Source organism: Peromyscus maniculatus, chromosome 11 (assembly GCF_049852395.1).
Source record: "Peromyscus maniculatus bairdii isolate BWxNUB_F1_BW_parent chromosome 11, HU_Pman_BW_mat_3.1, whole genome shotgun sequence".
Lineage (NCBI taxonomy): Eukaryota > Metazoa > Chordata > Mammalia > Rodentia > Cricetidae > Peromyscus > Peromyscus maniculatus.
Window position 1 is genome coordinate 31,353,750 of NC_134862.1, and position 21,005 is coordinate 31,374,754.

The 21,005-nt window shown below is 50.3% G+C and overlaps 1 protein-coding gene across 2 annotated transcripts in view; it reads left to right on the forward strand.

Moving 5' to 3' along the window:
* Ccdc93 (CCC complex scaffolding subunit CCDC93) overlaps positions 1–21,005 on the forward strand; it is a 76,325-nt gene that overhangs the window by 48,170 nt on the left and 7,150 nt on the right. For both annotated transcript variants that reach the window (XM_042258018.2, XM_015999390.3), the window contains 10 exons: positions 1,518–1,591; positions 2,707–2,788; positions 3,412–3,477; positions 5,888–5,941; positions 7,424–7,486; positions 13,428–13,536; positions 14,669–14,751; positions 16,197–16,234; positions 18,066–18,150; positions 20,002–20,115. In XM_042258018.2, coding sequence (XP_042113952.1) covers positions 1,518–1,591; positions 2,707–2,788; positions 3,412–3,477; positions 5,888–5,941; positions 7,424–7,486; positions 13,428–13,536; positions 14,669–14,751; positions 16,197–16,234; positions 18,066–18,150; positions 20,002–20,115 — 768 coding nt within the window. The remainder of the gene's footprint in view (positions 1–1,517; positions 1,592–2,706; positions 2,789–3,411; positions 3,478–5,887; positions 5,942–7,423; positions 7,487–13,427; positions 13,537–14,668; positions 14,752–16,196; positions 16,235–18,065; positions 18,151–20,001; positions 20,116–21,005) is intronic.

The window sequence follows — 21,005 nt, forward strand, 5'->3', positions numbered from 1 at the left end:
ATTTCCTCTAAGAAATGTCTATATGTATTTATTTAGTGTGTGTATGGGCCTGGGCCGTTAAGCACGCCACAGTGCCTGTGTGGGGGTCGGAGGGCAACTTGTGGAAGTTGGTTCTCTTCCACCATGCGGATTCCAGGGACTGAACTCAGATTATCAGGCGTGGAGGCAAGTGCCATAGTGAGCCATCTCATGAGCCCACATGTACATATTTCTTTCTATGCTTTGGGAGTTTGCCGTGTTCATGATTTTAGACCTTGTTTTCTAGATCATTGTAAAAGATATACTTTAAACAAACAGTAGATGGGGTGGGGAGGGGACTCGGTGGGTGACGTGCTTGCGGCATGAGCGTGAGGCCCCGTGTTCAGAACCTGATCATCCACGTAAGAGCCTGGCGTAGGGGTGGTACTTGTAACCCCAGCACTGGGACACCAAGACAGGGGGATCCCTGTGGCTCACTGGCCAAGTAGGCCAGCAACACCTTGACTTTCAATTTCAGTGACAAATCAGGTCTCAGAAAATAAAGTTGGAGAAGCAAAAATTGAGGGAGACTTCTGGACTCCACCTGCACTTCACACGCTAGCAAGTGCACGCTCACATAACAGACGGGAAAGGATATCGCTGTGCATTAAAATCTGCAGGTTCTTAAAGATGTTTCCATTTGCTACATCCAAAGAAGGTAGAACCATTGGCCTTAGTTAGAGTTTCTATTGCCGCAACGAAATACCATAACCAAAGTGCAAGTTGGGGAGGAAAGGGTTTATTTGGCTCACACTTCCATATTCTTGTTCATCACTAAAGGAAGTCAGGACAGGCACTCAAACAGTGCAGGATCCTGGAGGCAGGAGCTGATCCATAGGCCATGGAGGGTTGCTGCTTACTGGCTTGCTTCCCATGACTTGCTCAGCCTGCTTTCTTCTAGAATCCAGGACCAGCAGCAGCCCAGGGAGGCCCCACCCACCATGGGCTGGGCCCTCCCCCATTGATCACTGATCGAGAACATGCCTTACAGCTGGATCTCATGCAGGCATTTTCTAAATTGAGGCCTTTCAGATGATTCTAGTATGTGTCAAGTTGACATAAAACCAGAAATAACACCGTTCAAGAGGCTGGGAAGATTTAGCCCTGCTGTGACAGTGGTATTCTGATAGTTCTTCTCTTGCTTTCCCTCCCTGTCTGTCTCTCTCTCTGTCACTTTTTACCCCCGCCCACTTTCCTACTCCAAGGCCATTGCTCTCAGCATTGCCTGGGCTTTCCCGCCTCTTTCTGCGGCACTCTGAAGTCATTGTCCGCGTTTCCACAGCCAGTGCACCATTGAGCAGGTTCTGACCTCCCTGCCGCCTCTCCCCCTCCATCCCATCTGTCTGGCACACTTCTTTTCTCAGTGTACAACCAAAGCCAATGGGCTCGGTCATCTATCCCAAATGAGGCAGCAATTGGGGGGGTGGGGGTCGTGGGGCACACGTTTCTATTTTCTTTTCAGTCTCTGTAGCCAGTGACGCCTCTGCTCTGTCTTGCAGCTGAAGAATCATGGTGAGAAACTAGACAAAGAACAGGCAGCCCTGGAGAAATTAGAAGCCAAAGCTGACCCGAGGTAAGGGGTTTCGGCATGTGCTATTATCCCTTTGAGGAAACTGGCCACAGTGTCTGCGGCTTGATTTGTCTGATCAAGGGACAGACCAGCCAGAGGTCATGGGCTGGGGCTCCATTTCCATTCAGGTATTGTCACAGGAGCATCTGGAAGGGACCAGCAGTCCCCCTGATGCTCACTGAGATTCTTGGACCGCACCGGGTCACCCACCTTCCTGTCAGCTCTTCTTGTGACCCGAGCAGTGGTGTGCTGGTTTGAAAAACCATGAACCAGGGCTGCAGGCCTAGAGGGTAAAGTGCTTGCTTTTTAAGCATGAGAACCTAAGTCTGATGTCCTAGATCCAACCTGAAAAGGCTGGGCATGGTGTAATCCACATGCTTGTAATCCTAGAGCCAGGGAGGCGGAGACACGGCCCCTGGCACTTGCTAGCCAGCCAGGCTGAACTGCTTGGCAGGTCTCGGGCCAGTGAGAACTTGCCTCAAACACAGGGAGGAACAAGCTGCTGAGTTAGCTGTGTGGGGTAAAGTGCCGACTGTGAAGCCAGATGACCTGAGTTCAGTTCCAGGAACCCAGGGAGGAGAAGGAGAGAACTGACTCCCACAGGCTGTCTGTCCTCTGACCTCCACCCGCTGCACAAGTACACTCACTCACACATACTAAATAAACAAGTAAATGTAATGAAACCTGTTTTAACTGAGAGGGGCCAGCACCTGACGAACAACGTTTGAGACTGCCCTCTAGCCTCCACATGGGTGTGAACACAAATGCACGCACACACACACATACACACACACACACACTGTTACTGATGTTGTTTACCCTGAGCGCCACTGAGTAAATGATGAATGAATACCACTGAAGCTCATGATGTTTCCAAAGTTGACCTTCACATTCTAGAATCCTGTCCTGGGTGGTTTTTTTGTCTCCTCGTGGACTTGAAGGTCCAAATGCATAATCAGGAATGGAAATGACAACAGTTTGTGGCACTCTCGTTACACCCATGGGGAAAACAAAGGGGATTAAGCAGGAGCTCCTTGTATTCTGGATGTGGCTTTACCCTCGATTTGTAAAATGAAATGGTAATGGCCTGCCCTGGGCCGTTGGTCTTTCCTCCTCAGCATTCTGCAGAGCCTGAGAGCACTGGTAGCCATGAATGAAAATCTGAAAAGCCAGGAGCAGGAGTTTAAAGCACACTGCCGGGTAAGTGCCGTGGCGTTGGTGGACAGGCAGGAGCTCGCTGGGGTCCTGGTCCCCCATACACACACACCCCACCCCCCCACCCCTACCCCCACCCCCGTGCTGCTGGGCCTGCTAGCCCGTGCAGTGCAGTGTAAGAAGCTGACTCGGGCTGAGTAAGTGCCTTCTGCTCCCGCAAGCCTGGGAGAGCTCTTTCCCAGGAAGGGACGAGCTTGCCGGTGGACGCAGAGCACCTGGTTCCCTGGTGGCTTTTGTCCTGGCACAAACCAGTGAAAGTAGAGATGAAATGTCTCCATTGAATAGTTAAACTGGGCAGGCAAGGTGGCTCAGCGGATGACGGTGCTTGCCACCAAGCCTGACAGCCTGAGCTTAGTCCCTGGGGCGCACGTGGTGGAAAGAAACAGAAAATGACTCCGTAGGTTGCCCCTGACCGCTACACGTATGCCGTGGTGCACATAGGAGCATGAGCGCACACATGCAAATACACACCGGACGCGTGCGTGTGCCCGCACACATGCACACAAGCACAGATGGAAAAACAAAACCATGTGGGAAGACGTTAACGGTTACCTCCGGTTGGTAGCTTAACTGAGCTTTGTAAAGGTTCGTTCACCTTGCTTTTCCAGGAGGAGATGGCTCGGCTACAGCAGGAAATTGAGACCCTGAAAGCTGAGAGAACACCAGGCGAGAAGGTAAAGGCTTCAGTTAGTCCCCAGGGCCATCAGCTGCTTTCCGGCTGGTATGTGGACAGATTGCAGCGGCTCAGGCCGTGACTCTTTCTAGGGAGACGTGAAGAAGTTTCCATTCGCTCCAGACAGGAAGGGCGCTGACGGGCAGAAGGAAGCCTTCTAAGTCCAGTTTGGTGAACCCAAAGTATGATTATTAGGGTTGGTTACAGGGTTTGGGTGTCACAGGGGCTCCACAAGGGGAGTCCCTGGCAACTTGAGGCCAGCAGCACCTCAGAGAGACCCGCAGCTTACCTGTCACGTCTTGAGGAGGGGAAGGCTCTCAGGAGCCTCTCGGTCCTACATGACGGGCTGTTAAAAGGCCTGATGGTGTGAGGGTCTTCTGCTGCTCATCCCAGCTACTGTGTTTAAAGATGGCAGCAGCTACATCCAGCCTGGGCTACACAGCCACGCTCTTGGCACCAACCATTAGTCATGTTCCACTTTCTTGAGCCGGGCCTGTAATGCGCACTTCCCAGGGTTGGTGAGGTGGCTCGCTGGGTGAGAACACTTCCCAGCATGCACACGGTGACTCGCAACCTTCTGTATTCCAGTTCTAGGGGATCTGACGATCGCTTCCAGCCCCCGTGGTACTAGGTGGTGCACAGGCATACAGTGCAGGCGAAACACTCATGAACATAAAATAAAAATAATTATTTCCTTAAATAAAAAGGCCAAACATGGCTGCAAGAGCCTATAACCCCATCACTAGTCGGTAGAGGCAGGAGGATTGCTGGGGCTTTCTGAGCACCAGCCTACATCTGCATTCAGGGAATAAGGCAGAGACATAGAGCAGAACACTGGGCACCATCCTCCAGCCTCTGCACACGCGTGTACCTTGACACACACCGCACTGTGCACATGCGTGTACCTTGACACACCTCACTCCACCCACATTGTATTTCTCAACTTTCTCCTGTGCTTTTCTTGGATTGTTTTTGTTTTTGTTTTTGTTTTTGTTTTAAAACAGAGTTTCTCTGTGTAACAGTCCTGGCCGTCCTGGGACTCGCTCTGTAGAACAGGCTCGCCCTGAACTCAGAGATCCACCTGTCTCTGCCTCCCAAGTACTGGGACAAAAGGCGTAGACCATCATGCCCAGTGATTTTCTTGGATCTTATCCAAGTGATTCCTTCTAGATTTGGAAGGAGCAGCCACAGGCCCAAAACTCTGACCCCTCCCTCCATAGGAAATGTCTGAGCTGTTTCCCACCTAGCCTGTCTTTTAAGTTTTTTCCACTTTAACCTGAGTAGCTGGGATTACAGGCCTGAGGCACCAGACCCTGTGGATCTCTTGGATTTTGTTTTCCCTTACCACACTTCATTCAAAGCTTGCCTCCTCCCCAGATGTGGGTGGTCATGGCCGTGGAGCCCACTCACTGAGCCTGCCCTGTACTTGCAGCAGGGGGATGGGCAGGTCCCAGCTCCCAGCACTGATGTTCTCCAGGTACCCCACCACTATACCCAGCGCTCTCCAGTGGACACGAGGCCGGCCATGGGAACTGCTGCCCCTAGCCAGAGAGCCAGGCCTCAGAGCTGCTGTGTCACCTCAGTGGGAGATGCCCCCCTCTGTGAGGGAGAGGAGGAATGCAGCCCAGGCTGCCCTCGGGCGGGCGCTTCTCCAGCACTGAGCCTTTGAGGCATCTTCACTTCCACTGGCCTCTGAATCAGCAGCGATCACGTTTGTCTCATCACTTCCTACCAAAGGCGTTCTTCTATTGAGAATGAACTGCAAGGGGCCGGGGAGCTGCCTCAGAGGGGAAACTGCCTGAGTTTGGATTCCAGCCCCCATGTAGAAGCCAGGCAGTGAGGAGACGGTCACGGAGACGGTCACAGAAGGAAGCTCACTGGCCAAGCAGTCTAGCCAGACTGGCTGAGTTCCAGGTTCAGTGAAGTGCTCACCATCAAGACTGATGAGCTCACTTTGATCCCTGGGCCCCACATAGTAGAGGGAAAGAACAGCAAGGTGTACACACACACACACACACACACACACACGCACGCACGCACGCACGCACGCACGCACGCACGCACGCACGCACGCATGCACTAGCACGTGAATATACACACATGTGATAGATAAATAAATATAACTTTTTTTTAATAAATAAGGTGGAGAGTGGTAGAGCAAGACACCAACATCGACCCCCACACTTCACATACACACACTCAAAAGAGCTGTGGAGACTGTACCTGGTAAACTTGGAAGAACGGTCTAAAATCTGAGTTCTCGAACCGTCTGGCCACTCTTCAGAAAAACGAGGTCCATTTCAGCCCCATAGTTGCTCCTCTCGGCTCCTGTCCGTGAAGCCTAGACACTCAGCTTCTGTCTGCACCCCTTCCTGAGCAAAGGTGCTGACCCTGTTTTCACATCCTTTCAGACTGTCTCCGATGGAGAGCCACAGGGTGCCCTGACCTCCACCATGACTCACAACGTAAGTATCGCCTCATCCTTGGGACCAGCATCATCCTGAGAGAACCTGGCAGCCTCCTTTCCATTCTCCCCGCACAGCCTTCCCGGCCTCCTGTCCAGTCTGTACAGCCACCTCCTCTCTGCTGCCTTCTGGGGACATGGTGCCATCTTAGACCTTTCATTCCTTAGATGGAAGGGGCCTGTGTCAGCCACGTGAGCTCTGAGGCCTGAGAGTGGTGCCGGGGGGACCCCTCCTCAGCTGCATGACAGCAGGCCACTGCTCTAGTTGACAAACTGTGTCAGGCCTGTCCAGCTGGCAGCTCAACACAGTTATCAACTCACTTACAATATTGAACGTGAATGTTGTAAGTGACGACTTCGTGTCACGTGTATTGTAAATGAGTGCACATGACTGTATTCCAGCCCACCTCTGTCTACAGAAATAGGCAGAGTCACACATGACTCGAAGGTATAGGCTTTCCGAGGCATGCTCTAGTTTGCTGAACCTCGTTATGAGTTAAAACAATACTCGTCACACGTAAAGAGAGAGGAAGAGGGACCTCCAAGCAGGGCCATTAGGGTGGCTCTTCATAATACATTAGGAAACTGGACATGGACTCCTGTGGTATGTTAGATGTCACCTGTAGCTGAGCCCTGTCCAAGAAACTGCATGTGCCATATGTGTTCATGTGTATGCATGCCCCTTCCTTAATTTTCTCTGAGACAACAGACTGTCCAGCTGTTTTTCCCATGTCTAGGTTCAATGTCGAGCCACACCTAACAGCATTAGCTCTGTCCCAAAAGAACTTTCTGTAATGATGAAAATGTTTGCATAAGCATCTTCCCATGCATAGTGCATGGCTATGGAAACCAGGGGACTGATTTTTTTTCTTACTTTAATTGATGCGGGTTTGAATAGACAGGTAGGGTTAGTGGTTGTCATTTTGGATAATTCAGGTCCAGGCAGAAACATAAACAGAAAAGCAGTGTTAGTTGAAAACAGGGAGACGTAGAACAAAGACTCTTAAGGTAGTGTGTTGGCTCTCTTTTGTTGTCGAGTGTTCCAGGTTCTGGGGTGGGGGGCTTCAGGAGCCCATAGGAGGCACTCAGTTAAGAACATTGATTGGACTTAGGGGCTGGTGAGTAAAGTACTTGCTTTATAAGCCTGATGACATGAGTTCAGTCCCCAGAGCCCACATAAGGGGGAAGGAGAGAACCAGCTCCCCAAAGCTGCCCTCTGACCTCCACAATCCACAGTTCAGTAATAATAAATACATTTTTTTAAAAAAGAACATTGGCTTCAGCCAGGATGCTGACAGAAGAAGAGGTTCAAGGATACAGTGTGGAAGTGTCTCGTGGGTGGGAGGCGCTAAACTTGGCCATCCGAGAGAAGGAACTCGAGGCTCAAGCTGAGAGGATATGGTTAGATGTACTCGACTTCTAAAGACTCCATCGGGGAGTGGAAGTTCCATTCTAGATAACCGTGGCCTGTTCTCGCTCTTAGGAGGACCTGGACAGACGGTACACCATGGAAAAAGAGAAGCTATACAAGATCCGCTTACTTCAGGTGGGTGGGTGTCCACGAGGCCAGTGGTGGCCAGATGTGCCTGGCTGGAATGAATGTCCTGGGACTGGACGGGGAGGGGTCGAGGTGTAGAGCGGCTGTGCTCACTGCTTCCTTTGTAGGCAGCCGTGCCATGATCTAAGGTGTGGCCGACAGCACCACAGATGTCTGCTTCCTTCAGCATTGCTATTGGAATTGAACTTCACCCTGCCTGCAGAGTAGATGTGATTAGCCTCGGGTTCTGTATGGGAAAAAGTAGGTTCAGGGCGCTAGGGAGATGGCTAAGAAGTTAAGAGCACTTACTGTTCTTGCACAGGACCCTAGTCCTGTTCCTAGAACTCACATGAGTTGCCTTCCAACCGCCTGTAACTCCAGCTCCAGGGGATCTGACCTGCTTTTCTGAACTCCACAGGTACCTACACTCATGTGCACATACCCCCACGCAAACACACACAAGTACACATCACTAAAAAGTGAAATAAGTTTAGGGGGCGCTGAAGAGATGGCTCCGCAGTTAAGAGTACTGGCTGCTCTTTCAAATGACCCAGGTTCAATTCCCAGCACCCACATGGCTGCTACAACTGTCTTTTACTCCGATGATTCTGGGGAATCCAGCACCCTCTTCTGACTTCCAAGGACACTGACTTTCATAGTATATAGGCATACATATACATACAGGCAAAACACCCACACTCATAAAATTTTATATATATATGAAACTTTTTTTAAAAAAAAATGCTTCAAGTAGGCTTTTTCTCCAAAGGCAAAGCCTCGCATAGATTCCCCAAGGCAGGAATCACGTTCATGTCTCCTTAGTAACTGGAGATCAGAGAGAGTGGTGTCACATCTGGAGCGGAGAGGTTGTAGAGCCAGCTGCAAACCTAGCCACAGTTGACACTGCATTCCTAAACGTATTATATCGCCAATGTCTGGCTCATGGAGAGTCAAACCCACAAATGGCCCTCGGCCTTGTGTTCCGCGTTAGTTTGGGACATTTTCCTTGCCTTTGGAAGGGGAAAGCCAAGCTTTGGCAGGAATGGCCAGGGGGCTTCAGGGGCCTGTGAGGGGTTATTCCCATCTTCCTGGCTCTTAACTATTCTGTGAGGTATGTGGTTAAATTCAGAGGAGTCAAGTATGTCCTTGATACAAGAGCACTATTCTAATTTTTATTTTAGTGTTTTGAGAGGGAGTCTTATAGCTCAACCTGCCTCAAACTCTATGTGTAGCCACAGCTGGCCTTGAACTTCTGATAATCCTGCCTCCATCCCCCAAGTGCTGGGATTATAGATATGCACCACCATGCATGACTACCTTTCAAATATTTAAAGACGGCTTCTCAGCCTTCAGCAAGACCAAGAGCAAATATTTAAAGATACATAAAATTAATACAATCGGGGCCCTGCTGCTGTTTGGAGAGCCTGACTGGCTACTTACTCAGCCATGCATCAGGACCCAGGAACAAGAATGGGAATGGTCTGCCTAATGGGAACTGGTTATTTGACGACCAAGAGCCACCCGTATGTGCCAAAGAACAAGGCTGTTTATGTGGGCAATGCCACTTAAACCACTGCTAAAGCGAGGCTACAGCAGAACTAGAAGAGGGCTTCAGAGAAGCCAGTAGGTTGCTGGGGGCCTGGCCTGGGTAGAGGCAGCAGGATCTGTGAATGGAGCTGGCAGGGGAAAGTGAAGTGCTGTAGCTACTGGAATTTAGTGATGACTGGATGAGATGGGGCTCAAGGGTGACGCTCAAGTGTCTGACCCAAAGGTGTGTACATGTGGAAATCATTGGGAAACGGACATCAAAGAGGGGGGACTCAAGTGGCAGTGTGAAGGAAAGTGTTAGTAAACTCCCAGCTGGGTGGGGAGTGGGGTTTGCTGGAAGTCAGCTTAGTTTAAAAAGTACTTGCCTTACGTAGTTTAAAAAATGTGTGAAGACCAGGGATCAGACCTTTGGAAGCCATGTAAATTCAGGTGGACATAGTGGCCCACCTGAAATAACACCTCAGAGGGACACAGATCCCCAGAGCAAGCTGGCTAGCAAGACTGGTCCTGTCTGAGCTCTGGGTGTGATCGAGACACGCTGCCTCCATGAATAAGGTGGAAGAATGACGGGGTGATTCCTGCCATCGACTCTAGGTCTTGATGTGCACATGTACGTATGTGTGGATGCTCGCTAAGGCTGTGGACATGTGGGCAAGACCCAGGACCAAACCCTAGTGAGCAGATAAAGCAAGAACAAGAGAGAGGGGGTGAGAGGAGCCAAGGGCTGCTCACAGAGGCTGAGCAGACAGCGTGGGTTGCCATGTCCAACTTCAATATGATAGCTTTTGCTTCATCTTACTATATTTTATTTAGTTATATTTGCTTATTATTCTGTTCTTTTTTAATGAGACACAGAAAGGGAGTAGATCTGGAGGGGAGGGGAGATGGAGAGGAACTGGGAAGAGCAGAGGAAGAAGAAATACAATCAGGATATATTATATGAGAAAAGAATATTTTTTTATTTAAGAAATTTTTTATTCATTTTACATACCAACCACAGATCCCTCTCTCATCCCTCCTCCTGCTCCCCCCAGCCTCCTTCCCCCGACCCACCCCCCTTTCCCCTCATCCAAAAGGGTAAGGGCTCCCATGGGGAGTCAGCAGAGCCTGGTACATTCAGTTGAGGCAGGGTCAACACCCCCCCACCCCCCCCACCTCCCCCCGCATCAAGGCTTCCCACCATAGATAATGGGTTCCAGAAAACCAGTTCATGTACCAGGGATAGACCCTGATCCCATTGCCAGGGACCCCTCAAACAGACCCAGCTACACAACTGTCTCCCATATGCAGGGGGTGTAGTCCAGTCCCATGCAGGCTCCACAGCTGCTGGTCTAAAGTCCGTGAGTCCCTCTGAGCTTGGTTCAGGGGTCTCTGTAGATTTCATGATCTTGACCACCCCTTCCCCCAACCCATGCCTCATATAATCTCTCTTCCCTCTCTTTGACTGGACTCCTGGAGCCTGGCCTGGTGCTTGGCTGTGGATCTCTCTGTCTGCTTCCATCAGTTACTGGATGAAGGCTCTATGATGACAGTTAGGGTATTATTCACCAATCTGATTACCAGGGTAAGCCAGTTCAGGCACCCTCTCCACTATTGCTAATAGTCTAAGCTAGGGTCGTCCTTTTGGATTCCTGGGAACTTCCCTAGCACCAGGTTTCTCGCTAACCCCATAATGTCTCCCTCTATCAAGATCTCTCTTTCATTGCTCTCCCACTGTGTCCCTCCCCCCAGCTCAACCATCCCGTTCCCTCAAGTTCTCATCCCCCACCCCCTCTCTGCTATCCCCCCCCCGCCCGCCCTCCCCTTCCCCCGCCATCCCCAGTTTACTCATGGCGATCTCATCTATTTCCCCTTCCCAGGGTGATCTATGTGTCCCTCTAAGGGTCCTCCTTATTTCCTGGCTTCTCTGGAGCTGTGGGTTGTAGTCTGGTTTCCTTTGCTTTACATCTAATATCCACTTATGAGTGAGTACATACCATATTTGTCTTTCTGAGTCTGGGTTACCTCACTCAGGATGATATTTTCTAGTTCCATCCATTTGCCTGCAGATTTCATGATGTCATTGTTTTTTACAGCTGAGTAACACTCCATTGTGTATATGTACCACATTTTCTTTATCCAAGGATGTATTTTTAATAAAAGAGAAAAAAAGAATATATACATATGGGAAGTAGTTGAGGACTGGAGGAGCTAGAAGCTCAGACTCCTCCATTCAGCATGCCCCAGAAAACTTCTGAGGTAACACCGGAGTCATGTGAGACTTCTCTCCTCTCCTAATCACTGCAGTTAGGGAACCCGGGACAGATCCAAGTAATGATCCCGCCAGAGTCCCCCTGGTGAAGCAGTGAGTCTTTATTGGGATCACTTACAGGGCTGATGGTGAGGGATGACAAGGAGCAGGGATGACTCACCAAAATCCCTCCCTCACACAAGTGACAGCAGCTGCAGCCCCAAAGCCCCTGCAGCATTTTCAGGCAGTGAGACAGGCGGGCCTCTCCTTGACACCTTTCCTGGGCATCGTGGCTGGTCCGTCTCCTCTGACAGCGGTTATTTGATGCCTCCTTGGGGAGGGGTCTAGTGAACCTTGTAAATGTCAGCTTTCTCGGAGTGTGGAGTTTGTTTACTTCCTGAGTTTCCTGAGCCCCCTACCCCAAGAAATGTTCCAACTGGGAGGAAGTCCCACTATAACATTCGGCAAGGGGAGAGAAGGCCCAGGAGCTGTGGCTTGAAGGCGGGAGGCACTAAGCACGCCTGGCTGCCAGGGTGATAAAAAGAAAAAGGCAGGAGGCTGGTGGCGGAACGGTGGTGTCGCTCAGGAAAAGACTTCTTTAAAGCGAAGGACTTGAGCAGATCTAAATGTTGAACAGCTAGTGCAACCACAGGCACCCACACACATGCAGAGCATTCTAGAAATAAGGGCGCAGTAAAAAGGTGGCGTGTGTGCTGGTGTGGGATGGCTCCTAGGGTAAAGGTGCTTGCCGCTTGCCACCACGCTTGATGAAGTGTGTGCTGTGTGCGGGTGCAGGGATGGGTTCATTTCCTCTGCCTAGTCAAGAGTTAGAGAGATGTTACTAGAAGTCCTGGGGAGTCCAACAGAGCTGTCATACAATGCTAGGGAAATCGGGGTTCTTGGTTCATTAATAAAAGAAGTAAGAACACACTCAAACAGAAGATCAAGAGCAGTTTATTAATTAGAGTTTAAAAGGCAAACCCCAGGGCAGGCAGGCTGTGAATCTCAGAGCTGCGTGGAGGGAGAATGAAGGCGAGCGTGGAGGTCAGTCACGCAGTAGGGGCGGGAGCTTTAGAAAAAGGAAAAGGCCAGCCGCATTTGTTAGCCACTTTAAAGGGATACTTAAGCTCTTGCCAGGGTTAGAAAGGCAAGGACAGAGAAAAGAGACTAGTTCCGTCCTTCTGCATCTGGACTCAGAGAGGCAGGCAGGCAGGCAGGCAGAGCCAGCCAAGCTTGATGGTGGGTCATAGGGACTGAATGGAAAATTAACTTATCATAGGGGTATTCTGGCCTGTTCCCTGCCCTGTCCCACTGGACTAACTCTTAAGGGAGGAGACAAGGGCATGTCTCCACCTAGAGGTAGATTCCATCCTTTACAACCTGAGTTCAGTCCCCAGAACCCGTGGTGGAAGGAGAGAATTTCCACAAATTGTCCCCCTGAATTCCACCCATACCGTGGCACATGCACAATAAACAAACAAACGTAATTTTTAAAGATTTTGAAGATTGAATGGCTATACCCTGACGTTCCTGAGGAGAAGCAGCATAGCACTGGCCTGCACCCCTCTACCCAAAGCTGCTAGACTGGACTTAAGATTTGGTTACAAGAGTGGGTTTCCTGCCCAGAGGCTGTGTTTCCTTGGAAATTAGAGCTCCATCCCTGCTGCTGGGACAGTCGGGCTAGAGGGTTGGTGGGGCCGGAACAGAGGAACAAAGGCTCAGGGGAAGGGCGGTGCTCAGCCCAGGTCCTGAGATTCAGACATGAGCTATGTGGGAGCTAAGTGACTTGCTTCTGTGACATGGTCTTAAGCAACTCTCTGCTGTCTCCTGTACACCTGACCAGACAGTCTCCCTGTCCAAAGGGTTTGAGAAGTCAGTTATGGGCTTCCAGGTAGACTGAGGAATTTGGAATGCATTTTAGAGCAGTAGTCTGTCATCTGGGACTCTCCTTTCACTTCCTGTTCTCGGGTCAGTCACCCTGAGTCTTTCTGTGGTTCTGGTTAGCAACTTCTGCACTTGTCAAAAATGGTAAAGCCAATCACAATCCCACATGAGGATCCCAAGCCAGTAGCCAAATGTGTGTCTTTGTGGCTGGCTCAGCATGTGGGGTGCAAACAAATACAGAAATTCTTTTACCGAGTGTTCTCTCCCTCCCTGTCTCTTTACATTTAGGCACGAAGAAATCGAGAAATAGCCATTTTGCATCGCAAGATTGATGAAGTGCCCAGTCGAGCCGAGCTGATACAGTATCAGAAGCGATTTATTGAGCTCTACCGTCAGAGTAGGTGCATTGATCAAACACAGACCGTTGGGCCCCAGGAAGTATGAGAAGCCAGGGGCTCCATCCACTTTAGTATGGTGCAGCATTGGCCAGAGCACAGTCTGTAAATTCCACCCTGAAAAGGACCTGCTTCATCATCAGGCCTGCTGAACAGGTCCAGGAGCTGACTTGTAGCCTGACTGTCCACTCCGTAGATGGGTTCATGATCTCGAGAGCCAGCTTGCCATGGTTAGCTACATGCAGGTTAGCTACCTGAGCCCCCTCTTCTTTCTGGTTTCTTATGAAGCATCCCCGTCCCAGCATCTCCAGATGGACCTCAGTCATGGTGCATGGAGTCTCACTGGAGCATCATATTCTCTTTAGAGCTTTAGAGCATCATATTCTCCTCATTATCCAGGACCAGTCTCCCCTCAGCTGACCCAGTGACTATATTATGTTAGGCTCAAAGCCACTCCCAGGGTCTGAGGGAGATGGTTCAGCTAATAAGGTGCTTGCCTTACAAGCATGCAAGCATGAGGACCTGAGTTTGATCTCGGTCCTGAAAAGTATGTTGTTGTTTAAAAAAAAAAAAAAAAAAAAAAAAGTCTGGCGAGATGGCTCAGGGGTTTAGTGCCCTTGTTTTTGCAGAGGACCTAGGTTAAATTCCTAGCACACACGTGACAGCTCACAGATATTTATAACTCCAGCTCCAGTTCCAGGAGATCCAACACCCTCCATGGTCACCAGGCACACACATGTGCACATACATGCATGCAGACCAAGCATCCATACACACATTTTTTTAAAAGTCAGGCGTGATGGTACACACACTGGGGAGGTGGAGACAGATGGACGGACCCCTGAGGCTCACTGAACAGCTGGCCCAGCTTAGTGCATGAGCTCCAGGTTCAGTGAGAGATCTTATCTCAAAACTAACTTGAAGAGGGATTGAGGAAGATACCCAGTGTCAACCTCCGGGCTCCGCATGCCCATGTACGCAGGTACAAACATGTATGCGCAGAGACAAAAGCTTGCATGACGACGGGACGGTTAAGTGTGCACAAGGCCCTGCAGGGCACACGCTGCTGCATGGGTTGGGAGGGATGCTCTGCCGGCTGACGCCCTTACACTGGGATGCTGATCTCTTGGGCAGTTTCTGCGGTACACAAGGAAACCAAGCAGTTCTTCACTTTGTACAACACCCTGGACGACAGAAAAGTTTATTTGGAGAAGGAGGTACGAGCCTTTGATTATTTGTTTCTTTTCTTGCTACATTTTAAAATGTATTGCGGGGTGGGGGGCTGCGTATGTGGAGATCAGAGGGCAGCTTGTGGCAGTCGGTTCTCTCCTTACATCATGTGGGCTCCAGGACTAGAACTCCAGTCTTTAGGGTTGGCAGCAGGCACCTTTACACTGAGCCATCGCGCTGGCCTTAGTAAGAGCCTGTATGGGAAGAAAATAACTTAGATGAGCCACTGAGAGCGTAGTAGCTCCAGAAGATTCAGGAGAGCCTCGAGCCTGCGATGGAGGCGTTGAGTAGAGAGAGGCGTCCTGGGCCAAGCATCCAGGTTTGCCACTGCAAAGCAGGAGACTGCCTGGGAGTTCACTGCAGTGAAGCGCAGCTGGTGTTCACCTGCTCTGTAGTATCATGTGAGAAACACCTTCATGAAGGGCTGGGAAGATGGCTTAACCCATGAAGCACTTGCCTTCCAAACATGAGGTTCTGAGTTCAGCCCCCAGAACCCACATTTAAAAAAATAAAAGCAGGCATGGTCATATGCTTGTAATCCCAGCCCTGGGGAAGCCGGGACAGATAGATCACTGGGAATCACTGCCCTATCCCTGTCCTAGCCTTCTTGATAAACTTCAGGCCAGTGAGAGACCCTGTCTTATAAAGCAAGGTGGATAGCATCATGGGGAGTGGCAGATGAGGGCATCTTCTAGCCTCCACAGGCAAGGGTGCATGCAAACACAAAAAAACGCATGAGAAAAAAAAAAAAAAAAACCCACACTCTTTCTGAAGTACTAAGGGTAAGAATGTCATTCCTATGTTGTGTGTGGTGAGTCCAAAGTTCAGGTATGGTTACTGCTTAGGGATGAGCCAACAGATCAGCCAGGGAGACCCCAGACAGCTCTTCCCGGCAGATGAGGGGTCCAGAGGTGAGGGCAGAGACAGTTTCCATGGGAACAGGACCATGAAGGATATGTTTTATCAGAAGCTCTCAGGACCATTTAGCAGCTGGCCATGTTGGCTGACTGGTGGGAGTGGGGTAGTGGAAGACGACGGGCAGTGTCTTCTCTTTCTCAGCTGACCCACCCCGGGCTGATAGCCTCAAAACAAAGAGGATGTTAGGGAAGACAAAAATGGTCTGTGCCGGCAGTTTGTCCAAAGAGTCCTGCCACTAGAGTCCTCTCAGCTGGCAACCGTCCTTCCTTCCACATTCTCACGATCATGCGTTCTGAGGGAAAGTTGTCTTCAGGTAAATAGTGGTCGATTCCCGGAGGAAAACTCAGGCAAGACACGTTGCTCTTTCTTTTCTTCTTCCACGTGTTACTTCGGCCCACTTACCAGCTCTTTATTCTTTCAGTGGCGTTACCCCAGCCCAGGCAAGCTTTGCAACGACTGAGGTGGTGTGGGAACTACCGCCTTTTACTTACACGATTCTTTTTCACTCCCCCAGATTAGCCTGCTTAACTCGATTCACGAGAACTTCTCCCAGTAAGTACCGCGTGCTCTCTCCCCTGGCTGCCCTCCCGATCCTGCTGTGGTGCATGAATGGCCTGGTGCTGGCATGTGAACCTCTCACTTTCCTGCTCCACTCAGGGCAGACGGGCTTTAAGGGAAGGTTCTGCAAACTGTAATGCACTGGGTAAAGAGCCTGCCTTGCACAAGGACCAGAGTTCCATCCCAGAACCCCCAGATGGAAAATCGAATGTGTGTCATGACTGTAATCCCAGAGCAGAGCGGGTGGAGGCAGGCAATTCCTGGGATCCAGTTTCCAGCAGGCCTAGCCTTTTTGGTGAATTCCAGGCCAGTGAGACAGCTTGCTTCAAAAACCAAGGAAGGCAGACACTGAGGAGGGATGCCTGAAGGCGTATTCTGTAGGTTAGCATACATCCTCTGAACTGTGGGTGTAGCTCAGTAGAGGAATGCTTGTGTAGAGCGTGAAGACCTGGGCTCAGTTCCCAGCACTGCATAAACTGGGACTTCTTAGGACACATCTGTAATCCTAGCGCGTGGGAGCGAAGATAGAATCAAGTTCAAGGTCATTCTTGACTACAAAGTGTGTTCAAGGCCAACCTAGGCTACATGAGATTTTTGTCTCAAAAAATAAAATAAAACATGTGTAGCAAGGACATCTGTAAATCGTATAGCAAGACCATCAGGTCACATCAGCTCTGGAGTGTATCCACGGTGAGCTAGCCTACCCACCTTCCTGGTAGCCCAAGGCTTGCTCCCAGAATAGCATGCTTCCCTTTTCTAGCACAAGCCTCTGTGGGCCCCCGGCAGGAGACCAGAAACATTTTAAGACAAAGTTCTTCTAGAATCAGGGGTGTCTATGTCTTTTCTAATTTAAACACAGCAGGACTAAGGCATTCTTCATCAGGCCTGAACCTGAATTGGATCCTCAGCACCTATGGCATGCCAGGGAAGGAGTCTTGAAGGGAAAAAAGGCAGCAGCCATAGTTTCCTGGGAGGTGCAGGTGTGGCCTTCTCAGGGTCCTGTTGCCCTTCTCAGACTATAGTACTGTCTTCCTGATGACCATGACAGTTCTGCTCTGTCAGCCCACTCACTCTCTGGGAGAATCCCCAATTCTGTGAGCACTGATGTTCTGAGCCTCCTGGTTCCCATCCCTCTGTAGGGCTGGATATGGGTAGGAAGGTGTAGCAGGCACACCGGGAAATCTACCCCTGACCTGCTGCCTCCAGCATGGTTTTAGGCTCCCCGGCTCAGATCTAGGAATACTACTCAGAGCATGGCCTCTAGTTCCAGATGACATCTCCCTGTCCTCAGATTCTAAAAAACAAAAACGAATTATTTTCTTAAGCAGTACATGCCATAATTCATGGCAGATGGCATTTTTATTATTTTTATTCACATTTTATGTTGAGAAAATACATATTGGTTAAAAGTTGAAAGGAAGAAGCTGAAAAGTCCTAGGAAGGGGAGCCCCCCAAAGTGGCCTGTGTGCATAGTGCTGCTGAAAGAGGTACACATACCTGTCTGTGTAGACTAAAGAAGTAGCATATTCTCACCTGCATAGTGTTCCTCGGAATCCACCTCCATCTAAAGAAAGTTGTTCCTTCTGCAGTCCATTGCCACAGGAACATAGGGAGAATGGGAAAGAAGATTCACATTCAGTTATTAGATCAGGGGTTTGGCATACTGACTGCGTGCTATTCTTGGTGGCCCTCTGGGTCCGCTGGCCCTGCAAAGACCTAGGTGGCTGTTGGGCACACTCTAGGTTCAGGGCTGACTCCTTGGTGCCCCCCACCCCTTTCTAACCGTCCCGTGTGCTGTTCCTACCTCTGCTGATTTCTCTTTCAGAGCCATGGCCTCCCCTGCTTCCCGGGACCAGTTTTTAAGGCAGATGGAACAAATCGTCGAAGGCATTAAACAAAACAGGATGAAGGTCAGCTAGCTCATTCTACAGCATTGCAGCCTCTGTGGTGGGGAGGAGGTCCCGGCATAGGCTTTCCATCCTGACTGCACCCTTCCACATTGCCTCCCAGCAGACATGAGACTGGGGGGGGGGGGGGGGAGCCTCCACGCTATTAACCAAAGCTTCCAGGCACTGAGCACTCCTGTGTCCAGGCACTGTGCTACTCCCCCGTAGACTGTATTAAATAAGTAATCCTACCCCCTCCCTGCCCTGCTTTACAGAAAAAGAGCTGTCCTTCCCTAGCAACCTTCTCTTGTCCATCCACCTCCTCCCTGGTCATTTATCTCATGACATTTCACGCCTAAACTGACTCCTTCCACACAAATGAAGCAGGGTGTGATAGCATGTGCTTATGATTCTGATGCTGGGGAGAGTGATGGAGGACCCCTGGGGCTCACTGGCTAGCCCTCCTAGCCTCCTTAGCCAGTCCTAGGCCAGGCAGAGACCTGTCTCAAAAACAAGGTGAGGGATTACAGCCGAGTTTGTCCTCTGGCCTATGCACACATACGCATGCACATAGACACTTGCACAGATACACACGCATGCATGCACACGCACGCACCATTGCTGCTACGTGCAGGCAGCACCTGCTCTGTACATGACGTCTTCCTGCCCTCACCTCCTGGCTGGCTGATGTTCTACATTTAGCTTCAGAAAGCACGGCACACGGCACACGCCGCTCCTGGTTCTGCTGAGTTGTCTCTCCTCAGAGCACTCCCCCACCCCCAGCCTTCTGCATCACAGAGTCCCCATGCCCTCACCATCTCTCCCCATTCCGTTTTCCTCAGCACTGATGCTGCTGAGAACTGTAACGTGCATTCGTTTGTCAGATGCTTGGTTGCTCGGTTTCGTTTGGCGCGGTACCAGTTGCCAGGATGTGCTCAGTGAGAACAAAGACTTTGCTGTTCGCTGCTAACTTTAGGCCCTCTGTAGGTGTTCCGTTACTATTTACCAAGTGAATAAGGGACCTGAACTTAGTCCCTAGAACCCTGAGAAAAAGTCAAGTGTAGTGGTGTTAATGTATACTTGTATTCCCGGAGCTGGGGACCAGAGGACTAGAGCGTCCCTGGGGTTTGATGGAGTACTTGGCAAGTTTCAGGCCAGTGATGGTCCCTGTCTCTAAAACAAGGTGGGGACAACTAGGTGGCTCACTGGGTACAGGCATGTGATAGAAGGAGAGACAAATTGTCCTCCAACCTCCGCTTGCAACCTACCCCAGCTTTTGGCTACTTTAGAGAATCCCTTGAAGTCAGCATCTAGTGTCTGTATAAGATCAGAATCCTGGGAACAACCTATAACACAGTCAAGGCAATTGTAGATAGCTTATCCTATGATGCAGTTATGATAAGTGAAGGGGTGATGGGCTATTTTATTATAAATACACAATTATATATGTCAGGGTTACTCACCCACAACACAGCCAACATTCTGGGCCAGTAATCCTTTTCCTTATCACCATCCCGAACCTGTAGGGTAGTGAGCAGGTCCTCCTTGCTAGTGATGCCAGCAGCTCCTTCCTCACAGTTGTGACACTCACTCACTCGGAACCTCTTGCAGACACTCAGAAATACGCTCTAAAAAGTAGTCCCCAGTCGAGAATACCCCCAAAACACACGCTGCTCACCTAACATTCCATGGCGATTGAGCTTCCGACTAGATTATAGAGCCTGCAGATGGTATCATTCAGGAAAACAGGCCAACCTGAGAAGCGATGTTTAGAGGGAGGGCCTGGAAGCAGCAGCTGCGGATGCTAATCAGGGCTGCCTGTTGTAGTCGCTGTCAGAATGCCTGTTCATTCATCCGCCGAAATGTTTCCAACAGATGGAAAAGAAGAAGCAGGAGAACAAGATGAGAAGGGACCAGTTGAACGATCAGTACCTGGAGCTTCTGGAAAAGCAGCGGCTCTACTTCAAGACTGTGAAAGAGTTCAAAGAGGTGAGAGGGCATGGGCCGGACGGGGGGTAGCCAAAATCAGGTGCTCGTTCACCCACCTCAAGGCACATCCTTAAAGACCAGAGCTGGGAGCTGGCGAGACCTGGGCTTTGTCAGTGAGGCACTCAGTGTGAAAGAAGGAGAACTCGGGTTCGATCCCCAGAACTCACAAGACAGGTATGGTGCCCACTTGTAATCCCAGTGCTGAGGGAGAGCAGGCAGGAGCACCACTGGGCCACCCAGCCACCCAGCCCAGCCTTCTCTGTGAGTTTCAGGCCGGGGAGACACCCTGCCTCAGAAAAGTAAGGTAGGGCCAGCAAGACGCCTCGTGGGTAAAGGTGTCAGGCTTGGTGACTTGGCTTCAATAGCCAGTACCCACACAGTGGAAGGAGAGAACCAACCACGCGAGTCGCCCTGTGATCTCCGTGGCCGGCACACACAGACACACAAAACAAATGAGTAGAAAATATAATTTTAGAAAGAAGGTAGACAATGCCTAAAGAGCAGCAGCTGAGCCTGACCTCTGCCCTCCATAGGCGCACGTACACACACATATGCAAGCACACACACACACACACACACACACACACACACACACACACACACACACGCACACATGAACAAAATGAAAAGCAAACGTCCCATGCCGACGATGTTCTTGTTTATTTTTAAAGGTTATTCTGTCTCCTCTTCCGCCTTACTCTTCTCTACCTGGCCGACCCCCTGTTTTATGAGTTAACTGTGGCAGCTGAATGCCTGTCTAAGGCAAAGCAACAACTCTCATCCTTTCAAATGTCCTCCGAGCTCTGACTGTGCCTCTGGCATAAACCAGGTTGTAAACCGGGCCTGCTCTCTGCCCTCATGGAGCTTCACTGTGCTGAAGGAGACAGATG